The sequence below is a fragment of the Vigna umbellata genome, chromosome 5 (genome assembly GCF_029865625.1).
Source record: "Vigna umbellata cultivar VRB3 chromosome 5, Vumbellata_1.0, whole genome shotgun sequence".
Lineage (NCBI taxonomy): Eukaryota > Viridiplantae > Streptophyta > Magnoliopsida > Fabales > Fabaceae > Vigna > Vigna umbellata.
In genome coordinates this window covers 16,867,232-16,880,450 of record NC_142169.1, presented here as the reverse complement: position 1 = coordinate 16,880,450, position 13,219 = coordinate 16,867,232, and the positions used below count along the sequence as shown (strand labels likewise).

Sequence of the window (13,219 nt, the reverse complement as noted above, 5' to 3'; positions counted from 1 at the left end):
AGATTGCACGTCCGTTTAGGTAATTATATAAAAAATATTTAAATAATTAATTAAAAAATAATACATAAATTAAATTAATAATAATTATTTTATAAAATAAAATTAATTTATATATAATTACGTAATAAATTAATTTTATTTAATTAATTAAATAATAATTATTAATTTAATTAATTATAAAATTTTTTAATTTATTATAATAAATGGATGTGCTACATCCGGGTCATATCCGTTTAAGTTTTTTTTTTAATTTTTAGTTTATTTAAATAATATATTTTAATTAATTTATAGATTAATATAATATATTTTGTAAATTAATTTTAATTTAATTTAATTAAATAATTATTATTAATACAATAAATTAATTAACTAAAAACTAAAAAAAAATTATAATGCTTAAACTGATGTGGACACATCCGTTAATGGATGTGGCATATTCGTTGAAAAAAGAAGTGGAAGTGTAGGATTTTTTAAAATATAAAGGTTTGTTTTGAAATTTTTAAAAAATGTTGTGGTGCAGGGAGCAATAGGAGGTGGTGTAAAGAGTAACCCTCTACAAGTCATCTGCAATTTGTTTGGTGTTTTCAGAATTAAATTGCACCTTCCAAATACCTCCAAAAATTAGGAATTTACATTCAAATTAAATAAAATTGAATAAAAAAAATAATCAACTCAATTGAATAACTGTAAAGAAATTTATACATCAAACAATCAGTAGAGATTCGAGTTGTCATATTTTAATTAAAGAGCATATTTTATGTAGAATTTTTCTTTCAACAAACAGTCGAAAATACATAACATTCCAAACAAAAATACAAATATATATCTTTTAACTTTCCTCTGGTTTGAGAGAAAAACATAAAACTAAAATATTTGTGTGAGCAAAATAGAAAATGAAAACAAAACTTATACAAAAGTAAAAAAAATGAAACTTTACAACTATACAAATCCAATATTTACAAGATATCTACATACAAAAATAATGGTTAGAACTACCAAATACTTGAACTAAATATCCGTTAACCACATCCAAAATATTAATGGGGTAATCTTGGATTGTAATTTTTATGTTCATTAGGTTTAAGCCCAAAAATCCATAAAACCACATAATATCAAGTTTTAAAAGATTTATTTAATTGAGCCCAATTGGCAAGTGTACCAAGTCATTTGTAGTACAATAGAATGAGGTTATCCTATCTAGTGGGATTTAACAAGCATATTGGTAATTTTTCTTTTGGGATTTTGTATTTGAAAAATATTGATAATAGTATATATTATATAGATTGAGTGAAGTAGAGGCTATGAGTGGATTTCATCCCATCCTCTTCCAGTGCACCACTATTGATATTGTCTATGTACTCATGCACCACTCCAGGTCCATTCTTAACACCTAGAGTCTAAGTTCATCGAACTTATGTTTGATTCCTCATTGACTGCTTAAATGAATCACTTGCACTAAGATCAAGACTTTATAACCAACTAGAGCCTTAGATCTATTCCTAGCATCTAAAAATACGAGAAGAATTGGTGGGACCACAACTTGGAATCAATTCCTACTCAATCCCAAGCTAATGAAATAAGGCAAGTGATCAGTTCATCTAACAAAAAGCACAAACTAATTCATAAACGGATTGAATGAAAGCATAAATAAATATCCAAGAAGTAGAAGTACAAAGAATTAAAATTGATTACATCCAACCTCGACACAAGAGAGTTCAACTACTCATAAATATTGCAATGTAATCCTAACAGCATCTAAACATAAGATTTACAATGGAAGCATCTCTCTCAAGCCTCACAAACTCATTCTTACTCTATTATTACATATTTGATCATCCACTCAATGCCTAAAATAAGGACATGAGGTTTGTATTTATAAATTGTCCAGGGCGTGGCTTCAGCGATGATGTCATGGCTACAATTACAAAGGTTTCCTTCCAACATGGATTTCCTCTATGGTTTAAGCCCCATGCTTTTGTATTGCAGCCCCAGAGATAACTTCTATGGGAAGGATTGTTTATGACCTAGCCTCAGATGCAATGCTTGAGGATTTCCTCTAAGGTGGGTTTCTTCATGTGGCTCAAGCCTTAAGTTTCATGTTGAAGCCGCACCAAATTCAGTTTGCCAGAAATTGCTTAAAATTCCTCTATTTTGTTCATTTTTCATTTGATTCTTTATTGATATCAAGAATTGAAAAGCAAATTAAATACAGGTGAATTAAGCATAAGATAAACAAAATCAAAACAAGATGTGTCAAAATTATCTTAAAATTCACTTAAATGGGACACTTATCACCAGGTCGAGTTGTAAAGTTTAACCTGTTTTCAACTGGCACACCAGCTTGACCTCGCCCATTTTTAGAGGGGCAATATTGGGTTGGCTTAAACAAGCTAGGTTGGCCCATTTTGCCACTGTTACCAATTTCAATTTTTCTCGATTGTACACATAATGTATGTGTCATACTATATAAAATGCAAAATTGTCATCAAACTTCAATTTCTTTACTAACCTCCCTATCACATATCTTGAATGGAAATTTTAATAATTAAAAAAAATATAAATATGGTTAAATATTTTAAGTAAAAAATAAAACGGTTTGTTAATTATAATATAAAGGATTTATTTTATTTGTAAAAGATTTTCTAAGAAATAAGATTTTGTGAATAATTATTCAATTAGGAAAGATAGTTTAGATATTGTTGTATATGAGTTGATAATCTTGGATATTATTATATTGTTATAAATTAAAAGATATCTTAAGATATTATTAAATATAATTATATATTTTTGTTAGATAATAATAAGTGAAAATAAAATATTGTATTTTCCTTGAAAATATTAGACTTATAAATATATAAGAGAACAAAGTCTAGGTAGATAGTTTAAATAGAAACAATGGCAAGTTAAGCTAGAGTGTTTAAATATAAACAATGGCAAGTTAAGGAAGAAGGGAGAAAGTCTTAAAAGAGGTTGAGTTTTTATGGGAAAGAAGAAAGAAGTGAAGAGTAAAAGATAAGAGGAGTTTACATTTTTTCTTTTATTGTCTTCTTGCGTGTTTATATGTGGTGACTTAGCAAAAGGTGATGAAAGGTAACTCTACGTAGTTGTACTAGAGGTGAACTTGGCCAGACTCTCGAGGAGAATAATGAGAAGTGACACCTATATACTTCGTCAAGGCTCTCAAGGGAAGTAATGGAATGTGATAATTGTATATGTCAAGGCCTCTAAAGAAAGTAATAAAAAATGATACTTGTATTAGTAAGATGCATGCAAGAGTTACAAATTGACTCCTAACATTGAGTTAACTTATGATTATATAAATTGTTCTAATGACATGTTTTGAAAATTCGACTATATTTAAATTGTTGTTTGAGTTTGTATTTTTTTCTTCTTTGAAAAGTTATTCTATCTATTATACGGAAACATATTTAATACAGGTGAGGAAGATATATGATGTTAGGGAGATGAATAACGAGACATTTGGTATAGTGTTTAAACTTAAGTTTTTGTTTTCAATAAGATATATTTGTAATTGAGTTTCTCAATAAAATAAGAATGAAATTTTGTTTTAAATTATATAATTTATGTTAATTATAAATTTTAATAAGCCAAAACATATTTCTGAATTCGAAGAAACGTTTCAGAACGGTCCACAAAATAACCCACCAGAATGTCCCTCAGCATCTCATTCAACTCGACCTCTGTACAACACCCACCAAACAGCGGTTACAGCGGCGGCCTAACTGTGAGGTTAGACTGCGAGGGAGGTGCACGTGTTTTCTCTTTTCAGTGGATATTAAAATTATTGGGGAGGTGCAGAAGAAATAATTGGGGTGAAAGAAGTGACAGTCTTTTACTCCATTGTAGGAAATAAATGACACAATTCCTGTCTGAGGGTCCCATTGTCGTGATTCAACTTTACACACATGCTTTTAATTCTTGCATACAATTGTGATATACAACCTAAAAACGTAATTGTAACATGCCACATTATAAACTCAGCGAAACAGATTGAAATTAACGAATTAAACCAAATGAAAATTACGGGCAACTCTTCAGCATTTGATACTCTTAAACATACGAATATTTTAACACATCTTAATCTTTACCTCTTGTTATAAAGCTTGAGTTAAAGTTTACATCTACAGCAGTTATCCATCCAGAAACTGAAGGCGCATGATGTCGTTCAACAAATGTATGAATGGGACCATTAGTCTGAGAGACACAAAGGGGGAAAAGGTACAAGTCTGATTATGGCAAATAACACAGGTTTCTTAACTAACTACATCATATTACACAATTGGCTCCTCCAACTCCTCTTGGGTTTTCTTCCTGTACTTGCGGTTGAACTTCTGCATGCTCTTTTTAACATCCCCAACTTCTTGTTCATCCTCCTCCATTGCAGAAACGTCACTGTTTTCAGAGTCACCAGCAGCAATGCCAACAGGGAAGCTTATTCTATTCACGGCGCCATCATCAAGCTTGTGCTTTGAAACCATCTCACTGTCACGCATACAGGAATCACCGGATTTCTTCTTTGATATAAAGGTCACAGATGGAAGATCATCCAGAACATCATCCGCTTGAGATGCAGTTCCCTTATTCAACTGCGAAAGGAAGCTCATGTATGCTTCCTTGTTTGATTTGTCATCCATTTCACTAGGAGAATCATCAAAGGTATATCGAGTGTATCTGGAAGGATTTCGAATGTAATCCGGAACTGCTAAATTAAATTCTTGTGACTTTGACAACTGGTCCGAAGCAGGAACCTCTTCCATTGAAGAGGTCTTCATGCGAACATCCCTAGCTTCTTCGTGCCCATCATCATCATAATTATCTTTATCATCACATTCAGGGTCAAACCGAACCCGTTTCTGAGGCCTGGACTCCCCAGAATTATCCTTACTCTTCAAAATTGACTTGGGATTAGTAACATCTCCGCCACTGCCTACGTCTGGTGTGGATTTCTCAGAGACATGTAGAGCATCAATCTTTTTAGCGGCTTCATCATCCTGCTTCAGCCTAATCCTTGCAGCCAAATGATTTGCACGCGGATCTCGCACAAAATCTCTAAACGAGGTGGGGAAAACACTGCTAGAACTAATCTCAACTCCATCGTCCTTTACATCCTTCATGTACACACGATCACCCGAATCCTCTTTCCCAATAGCCTGTTTGTCATATTGATCTTCCTCTTCCTACATAAAGTGTGATTCACTCAATTTTCTTTTCCAATCCAAACTTTGACAGTGAAAAACTGGTAACAAAAACTGACAACAAAAACAACAATCACAGAGAAAAAACAGATAGCCCTTCTCAAGTTTAATTATATATTTGCTTACACAAATGATAACAACCACAATAAAAGGAATTTGGTGCAGGCATACCATGGGTTCAAACACAAAACCATTTAACTAAAATGAAACAACCCCATCCGATTAGATCCACGTGTTTCATTATATATGAAATTTAAGTATACAATCTTAGTCCATCACCTTCATAATATACTCTTCAATAAACTCATCTTCCTACACAAATTTTCACATTAAACCAAAAAACCCTCAAATTTAGAGACCACTAGTTAAGGTGGAACAACAGCTAGTTAAGGTGGAACAACAGTGAACCCATGGGGGGACTAAGTGGTAACAGTAACAGACTCTTCAATATATTTAAATCTTCTTCCTAGACAATTTCCTCACACACAAAAAAGAGGGATAGTAAACCCAAATTAAAAGGAAAAAGCTTTCCTTCATCGCAGGTCTAAATGATTTTTTTTTTCAAAAAGGAAAAAAAGAAGCAATTTTCATCATCAAATTGATTGAATTAAAATTATAACTGCATAATGTTAGTTCATGATAAAATATTATTGGGGGAAAAGAATAAAGAGGGATGAATGGTATATATACCTCGTAATCGAGGGTGCAATCTTGGCCAATACCAGACCTAATCTGCCACTGTTCATCATCGTAATCGGGGGGTTTAGAGGGTCCACGTGGTGCTTCTTCGTCGACGTCGTCGTCTTCAAGATCGTCTAGGTCCTCCGGCTGAACCCGCGAACTGGAAAAAGGGTAGGGTTGGGGTTGGAGGGTTCGTTTGGAGCGTGCGTTATCGATTTCGTCTTCGGTGAGAGACCACAGAGAGTTGATAGAAGAAGAGGGTATTGGAAGAGAACCAAAGGCTCTCTCTACTCGCACTCTGAAACTATCCTCCATGCCGTTGCAGTGAGTCACCAAATCGTACACAGAAATCTGTTTATAAAGGGTGAGAGGGAGAGAAGGGAGAAAAGGCAAGGGTATTATTGGCGTCACTCGGAAGTCTTTGGGATGCTTCTCACGCAATGGCCATGGTTTCAACTAAATCATTACATTACCCTTTTATGTATTTTTTTTTTTCTTTTTGAAACTATTTTATTAGCCCTTTCACGGTGGTATACACTCAACAAAACATTTTAAATAATAAAATTAAGGTTTAATTGCTTCCTTTGTCCCCAGTTTGGTTGAATTGTGTCAAATTTATCCTCATTTTTTAAAAAGTTTCATTGTCATCCTCACGTGGTGTAAAAGTTTCATTGTCGTCCTCACGTGGTGTAAAAGTGTCAATTGAATCCAAACATAGAAAAAATTTGTGTCAAAGTAGTCATTTTTCCTATATATCTGTGTCTTCCTTTCATACAATCAAGTACAGATATTCATTTTACCTTATCCAATTTAAGGCTTTTCATAGCTCCAGAGAAGTGACATATGAAAGGAAGACACAGAGATATAGGAAAAATAACTACTTTGACACAAATTTTTTCTATGTTTGGATTCAATTGACACTTTTATACCACGTGAGGACGACAATGAAACTTTTTTAAAAATGAGGATGAATTTGACACAATTCAACCAAACTGGGGACAAAGGAAGCAATTAAACCTAAAATTAAAGAAATCGTACATTTTTATTTAGCATCATGTTCTATATATAATATTTTCTACATTTTTTAATTTTAATTAAATTTTAAGTTTTTATAAATTTAAATATTTTTAATTAAATTTTTATTAAACTTGTTGTCTATTAAGTATTTAAAAATTTTATATTTTTTAAATAAGTTATGTTTTTTAATTTTTTGTTAATTGAATAACTTGATTATTTTATTTTTCTCTTTGCACGTTTTAAAAAATGTAAGGCGTTAATATCATTTTTTTTCGAATATGAAGACATTAAAATGATTATATGAAATAATATTCATATCACCTTAAAATAATTAAATAATAAAAATTCAATTAAAAAATATAATGTTCTTTTTTTCAACTTAGAAGGTACTACTTTGGTGAAAGTATAATTTTATTAAAATGAAAAGAAAATTTGTGTGGAATTTTATACAAAAATACAATTCCAGAAAACATCATTAGTTTTGAGTCTAATTTATTCTATTTTACCAAGATAATTTTTATTAACACTAAATAAATGTTGGTATCTCAATCTTTTATACTTTTTATATATTATGGATTATCGTGAAATACATATGTCGGATTGTAAAATCTAAAATGAAAAATCATTGTAGAATTCATTATGCTTTTCACATGCATTCGGTTTAGATAATATTGTAATATTGGATATTGTTAAAAGTTGATTATAAATGTGGTCGCAATTTGTGATGTAATACAAGAAACTTAGATGTTGTTGCCAAAGTCATGCTTATAGATTGTTATTTAAAATTGTACTTATGGCTTGATTTGGTGAGACACTGTCTTATGACACTTATTCCTTTTAAAGGATTATTAGGCGTGAGGAAACTATGACATACAACATTGGTTGTGAGGAATCTATGAACCAAAATAGAGTGCATCAGTTGAAGCTCTCGAAAATTAAGGCAGTGCAAAGGGTGAAGGAATTGCAAAGTGAAGGTGTAGTGCAAGGAAATCTAATATTAGTGATACGATTCTATCCAGGAAAAAATAATATTGTTTGTAAATGGGATAGAAAAAAATAATATTGTTTTTAAATTTGAATCCTTAAGAGATAAACAAAAATAAATCAGAGAAGAACGTGAAATTAAGATTAAGACGAGGACATAACAATCTAGCATATTGATGAGTCAATGAAGATTCACTACAAAGATTTTCATGTTTGATAAGAACCAGAGTTAGGACATCACAATCTAGTAGATTAATGAGTCAATGAAGATTTTTTACTAAGAAGTCTATCTTTGATAAGAATTAAAGTTCTATGACAAGAACCAAGAGAATTCTCTCTTATTGAATTCAAAATTCATTTATTGACCAACCAATATGTATTTGTTATCCCTATATAAAGCCACAAATGCTTAACCCACATAAGAAACCCTAAAAGAAAACCCAAACACATTATATCCAAAAATAACTTAAAAATTTAAAAACAGAAACAGCCTACTTAAAAATTATAAGAAAATTACAAATACTTTGAATTGTCTAAACTATTCTATAATTGTACTCCAAGCCATGATCTTCATGTCCTTTGAATTACAATCTTCATGGAACATCATGAATCTCGAGAAGATTTGTTCTTCTAAATGTTTGCTTATTGACCTTGTTAGGTCTTTTGAATTGCAATAACTCTTCCTCAAGTTCTTCTTCTATAGAATCAATGGATAGTAATTTATCATTCCTTTCTTAAAGTGAATTTTTTCTCAAATTAGTACCTTCATCAAACGGATACAAGTCATTAATGTTGAAACTGTAAGTTACTCCATAATCATTAGGTAGATCAAAATGTAAGCATTATCATTATTTCTCTTAAGAACTTGAAAAGGTCAATCTCTTCTAGGAAGGAGCTTAGATTTCTTTTCGAAAAGAGCTTAGATTTCCTCTAGGAAGGAGCTTAGATTTCCTTTTGGAAGGAAACCTTTCATTCCTAAGGTGTACCCACACCCAATCTTTGGGTTCAAGCTTCATCTTCTTCCTCCTTTACTTAGCTTTAGAAGCCAGTTTCTTCGTTTTATTTTCAATTTGTGCCTTCACTTCCTTATGCAAGTTACTAAAAAAAATTAGCTTTGACAAGACTATCTTTGTTAGTCATAAAATCAATATTAGGAAAAAGGCAACAAATAGAAGGGACTTAGTGAGTTAAAACCATAGACTACCTCAAATGGAGACATACAAGTAGTAGAATGAACTATCCTATTATAACCAAATCCCACATGAGGTATCCATTCCTCCAAAGTTCACAAATTTTTATTTATAAATCATCCAAGGAGTTGAAAAAGAGTTTGATTACCACTCTGATTTATCCATATCTTTGAGGACTACACATTTTAGAGAAGAGAAGTTTTATACCTAACTTACCTCACAATACCTTCCAAAAATGGCTTACAATTTTTACATCTCTATCGGATGTAATGCTCCTTGAAATGGCATGTAGTCTTACCACTTTCTTGAAAAATAAATTGCCCACATGGTTAGCGCCTTCACTCTTTTGACAAGGAATGTAAAATCACAAGAAAACACTAGGGGGAGGGGTTGAATAGTATTTTTAAAATTTTTCGCAAATCAACATCTGATAGGTTTTCAAAAGATTGATAGTCAAAATATATGTTTAGACGATTGTCTTTAAAAATAGTTTTAAGGAAAATGTTTGAAGAAGCAAAACAATAAAGCATAAATTTTATACTGATTCACTCAACCTGAGCTACGTCCAGTTATCCCTTAAGAACTCTTAAGGGGTTTCACTAATCTTCAAAAATATTACACAAGTTTTATCTCTTTAGGTTTACAACGAGTATTAGCATCACTCATGGTTCACCTAGTCAACACAACTAGTCTAAGTTTAATCACTCTTAGTATACAAGTATTTTAACCATTTTGGTTCAATCCTAGACAATTGTCTAGAGTGTTTAACTCAACTGAGCTAAACATCAAGTGTTTTGATTCTCTTCATAATGTACAACACAATGAGTGTTAAGAGAAAATATAGATGATAACTATCAAGGAGAGGATACAGGCAATATAATAAAATCTGAGATTTTTCTATGGTTATTTCTCTTAGAAAATTTAGTTCAGACGATGTAGAGCAACAATAAGCTTGTATGAATGTTCACAAGTTCATTATATTATCCTTCTTATATTTTCTTCAAACTTCCATTTATTTATAGCTTTTCTTGAGAAATGACCTTTTTAGGTGAGAAGTCAAACTCAAGTCTACTTTGTAGAGGTACAATGCTTTGTCATAGCTTTTAGCAAAACGTAGCTTGTATGATGTGTTAGAGTAGAAGTCTTCAAGGGAAACATACCCATAATGTTCTTTATACCTCTCAACGTATTTTTCCTGTGTGTAGTGATTATGATAAAGTCTTTTGTACTTTTGTGAACTGCACAAATATCAAGAATAAGGTATATAAGCATCGAAGCACTTTATCGTTCATGCATTATGTGACATCCCAATTATATACATCATGCATATATAATAAAGACATCATCATGCATAATATAGGAAAGCAGTCAAGAGTAATTAAGGATTACAATCATCCTCAGAATAGAGCGGAATTGACAACTAGAGTATTAGGATTTCTCTATGGGAATTACGGAAAATTTAAAACTTAAAATACACAAAACATCCTTCCAAATAAAACGAGTTTACGAAATAAGAACTAGTCATCTAAGCTGCAGCACTGCCGTCTCCATCAAGAGCTGCTCCCAAAGTTTCCTCCTCAACATCTGCTCCCATCCAAGTGGATGATCATCGCCAAAGAAACATACCCAAACAGCACATAACACAAACAATGCAAGGGTGAGCTAGATATAAAAAGCATGTTATACATACAACACAGTTAATTTATGCAATCATTCGAACAATTAAAGCATACTCATTGATCCATATTTTACACACTCCCATGACATGTAAACATTCATCCAAACATGGCAAACTGACATCACAAGACTTGTTACTTTAAATCCCGACTTGTTGCTTTATAGACCGACTCGACCGGACTAGAATGATTACCTGAGCTATGGCGGGTCTTGCACTCGTGGTGGCTTTATGAAATTTGGGCACTCCCGCCCTGGCACTACCGCCTTATGAAACTTGGGCACTCCCGCCCTGGCACTACCGCCTGGTGAAACTTTGGCACTACCGCCTGGTGGAACTTTGGGCACTCCCGCCCTGGCACTACCGCCGGGTGAAACTTTGGCACTAGTGCCTTGTGAAACTTTGGGCACTCCCGCCCGGTGGAACTCTGGGCACTCCCGCCCGGCCACAATCACGAGGTTAATCCGTTATCACTCACCTTGGATCATATGGAAGCATCCAAGACTAGGACCTCCTGCTACTCCTCACCACATGTTCAATCCTCTCTACGTGAGAAGAAAGACCATTGGAGTTTCAGGATGACCCCCAAAACTGAGCTACCATGTAATCATTCTATACAACCCCAAAACACCACCATGTATCCTCTCCTTGAGGATCATGGAATTTCGTCCATGAATTATACTGTTACTTTGAAACTTAACCTAAATCATGAATAACCAGATATCACCATATTATCACAACAAATCCCACATACCTCATACATTTACATACTTCCCACATAAATCACATCATACTATACATTCCAACATTCCACATGCATAAAAAATCTGTTAAGCAAACAACATTAATCAATCCAATACACATTACTAAACAATAATAGTCTCAAGAGAACCACTAAACAATACAAATCCCCGTAACTCATACTTAGACAAAGAAAATGGCTTTGAAACCATCACCAACAGTTCCGGAAGGGTCCAAAACCTCCAAAACGACTTAAGAAACGTCCAAAACGGACACCCGGAACCCCAAAAACTATCAAAAACAAAGACAAAGTCACTTTTTCCTAACACCTCGCGCCCGGGCGCCAAAAAGGGGCGCTGGGCGCGACTTTCTGCGAACACCTCGCGCCCGGGCGCCACAAGAGGGGCGCTGGGCGCGACTTTCTGCGAGACTCTCGCGCCTGGGCGCCACCGGGGGCGCCGGGCGCGAACCAGAAGTCGTCCAGCCCCATACCAGTTGACAGCAACCATTTTGCACCTGTTTTGATCAGTTTGATGACTCTAACAAGTCACAAATGACTTACCTAAGATATCCCAATAACCCACATGTACTCAAAATCCTTACTTCCTAAAATCACTACCTCACTTCCTCTCAAAGTGACCCAAAACTCTATCAGCTTGTTCAAAACAGTGTATACTTTCCTTACCTTCCATTTGATCACCCCTTCAACAGAATACATACATCAACACACCAATCTCAAATATCATCTCAGTCCAACCACATCCACAGTCACAATTTCCAGCATACAGTTCATACAACAAATATCAAAAGCACAATTTCAATCCAAACAACATAGTAACACAAAGATCAACACATGTATTGTTCATACAACCCATAGAAAAAGATCTAGCTCCCCTTACCTCTTGAAGACTTTCTTTGTAAAATTTGTGATCCATCTTCCTCCAAACGTGCAGATCAAGATCTCTTTGCATCCTCCACAATTCTTCACTTCCTCTCCCAGATCTTACTGCAAAAGACTCCATTCTCACCAGATGCCCATCCCAGCTCCTCCTCTCAGCCCTTCCGAAGTTGGTACAGCTTCCCATGGTGTTCTTTGGACGGCTGGAAATGGAGGAAGGAAGGCTCCCTTCCTCGGGCTGCTTTCTCGCTCCCTCTCCCATGCCAAAATGAAGACACCCCCTTTTCTCAGCTTCCTCCCTTCCCCTTCAATAATGCAGCCCAATAAATGAAAAAGTGGTGCCCACCATGTCCCCACCATTCCCAAAATTTACGGGTCTTACATTCTCCCCAACAACAAAAAATTTTCGTCCTCGAAAATTAAGTCTACCGGAACAAGTAAGTTTCTTTTATCTCGTCCTTTAACTCCCGGTAGAGTTTCCTACTCTACCGTCCAAGATTTACACTTAGCCAACTTAGCATACAATATTCTTTTTCTCAGTACTCCAAGTACTGCACTAAGGTGTTCTTCATGTTCTTCTCGTGTCTTAGAATAGACAAGTAGGTCATCTATAAATACTACCACAAACTTGTCCAAGAAGGTCTAAAAATTCGATTCATATAGTCCATGAAATTGGCTGGAGCATTAGTCACGCCAAACGGCATAACCACATACTCGTAGTGACCATATCTAGACCTGAACGCCGTCTTCTGCACATCATCCGCTTTCACTTAAGATTTGATGATAGCCCAACTTCAGATCAATCTTAGAGAATACT

The 13,219-nt window shown here is 34.0% G+C and overlaps 1 protein-coding gene and 1 long non-coding RNA gene across 2 annotated transcripts; both read right to left on the bottom strand.

Moving 5' to 3' along the window:
• Window positions 1-4,086: 4,086 nt before the first annotated feature.
• Window positions 4,087-6,338, bottom strand: LOC148197839 (uncharacterized). The gene is made up of 2 exons (XM_088114954.1): window positions 5,907-6,338; window positions 4,087-5,198 (listed from the first exon to the last, which is right to left on the bottom strand). Exons 1-2 carry the CDS (start codon window positions 6,210-6,212, stop codon window positions 4,293-4,295), a joined length of 1,212 nt encoding a protein of 403 aa, XP_087971080.1. The 5' UTR covers window positions 6,213-6,338; the 3' UTR covers window positions 4,087-4,292.
• A 4,079-nt stretch (window positions 6,339-10,417) lies between these two features.
• LOC148197838 (uncharacterized) lies at window positions 10,418-12,772 on the bottom strand. The gene is made up of 2 exons (XR_015779980.1): window positions 12,404-12,772; window positions 10,418-10,672 (listed from the first exon to the last, which is right to left on the bottom strand). It is a non-coding gene; the product is annotated as an uncharacterized LOC148197838 (long non-coding RNA).
• Window positions 12,773-13,219: the final 447 nt, after the last annotated feature.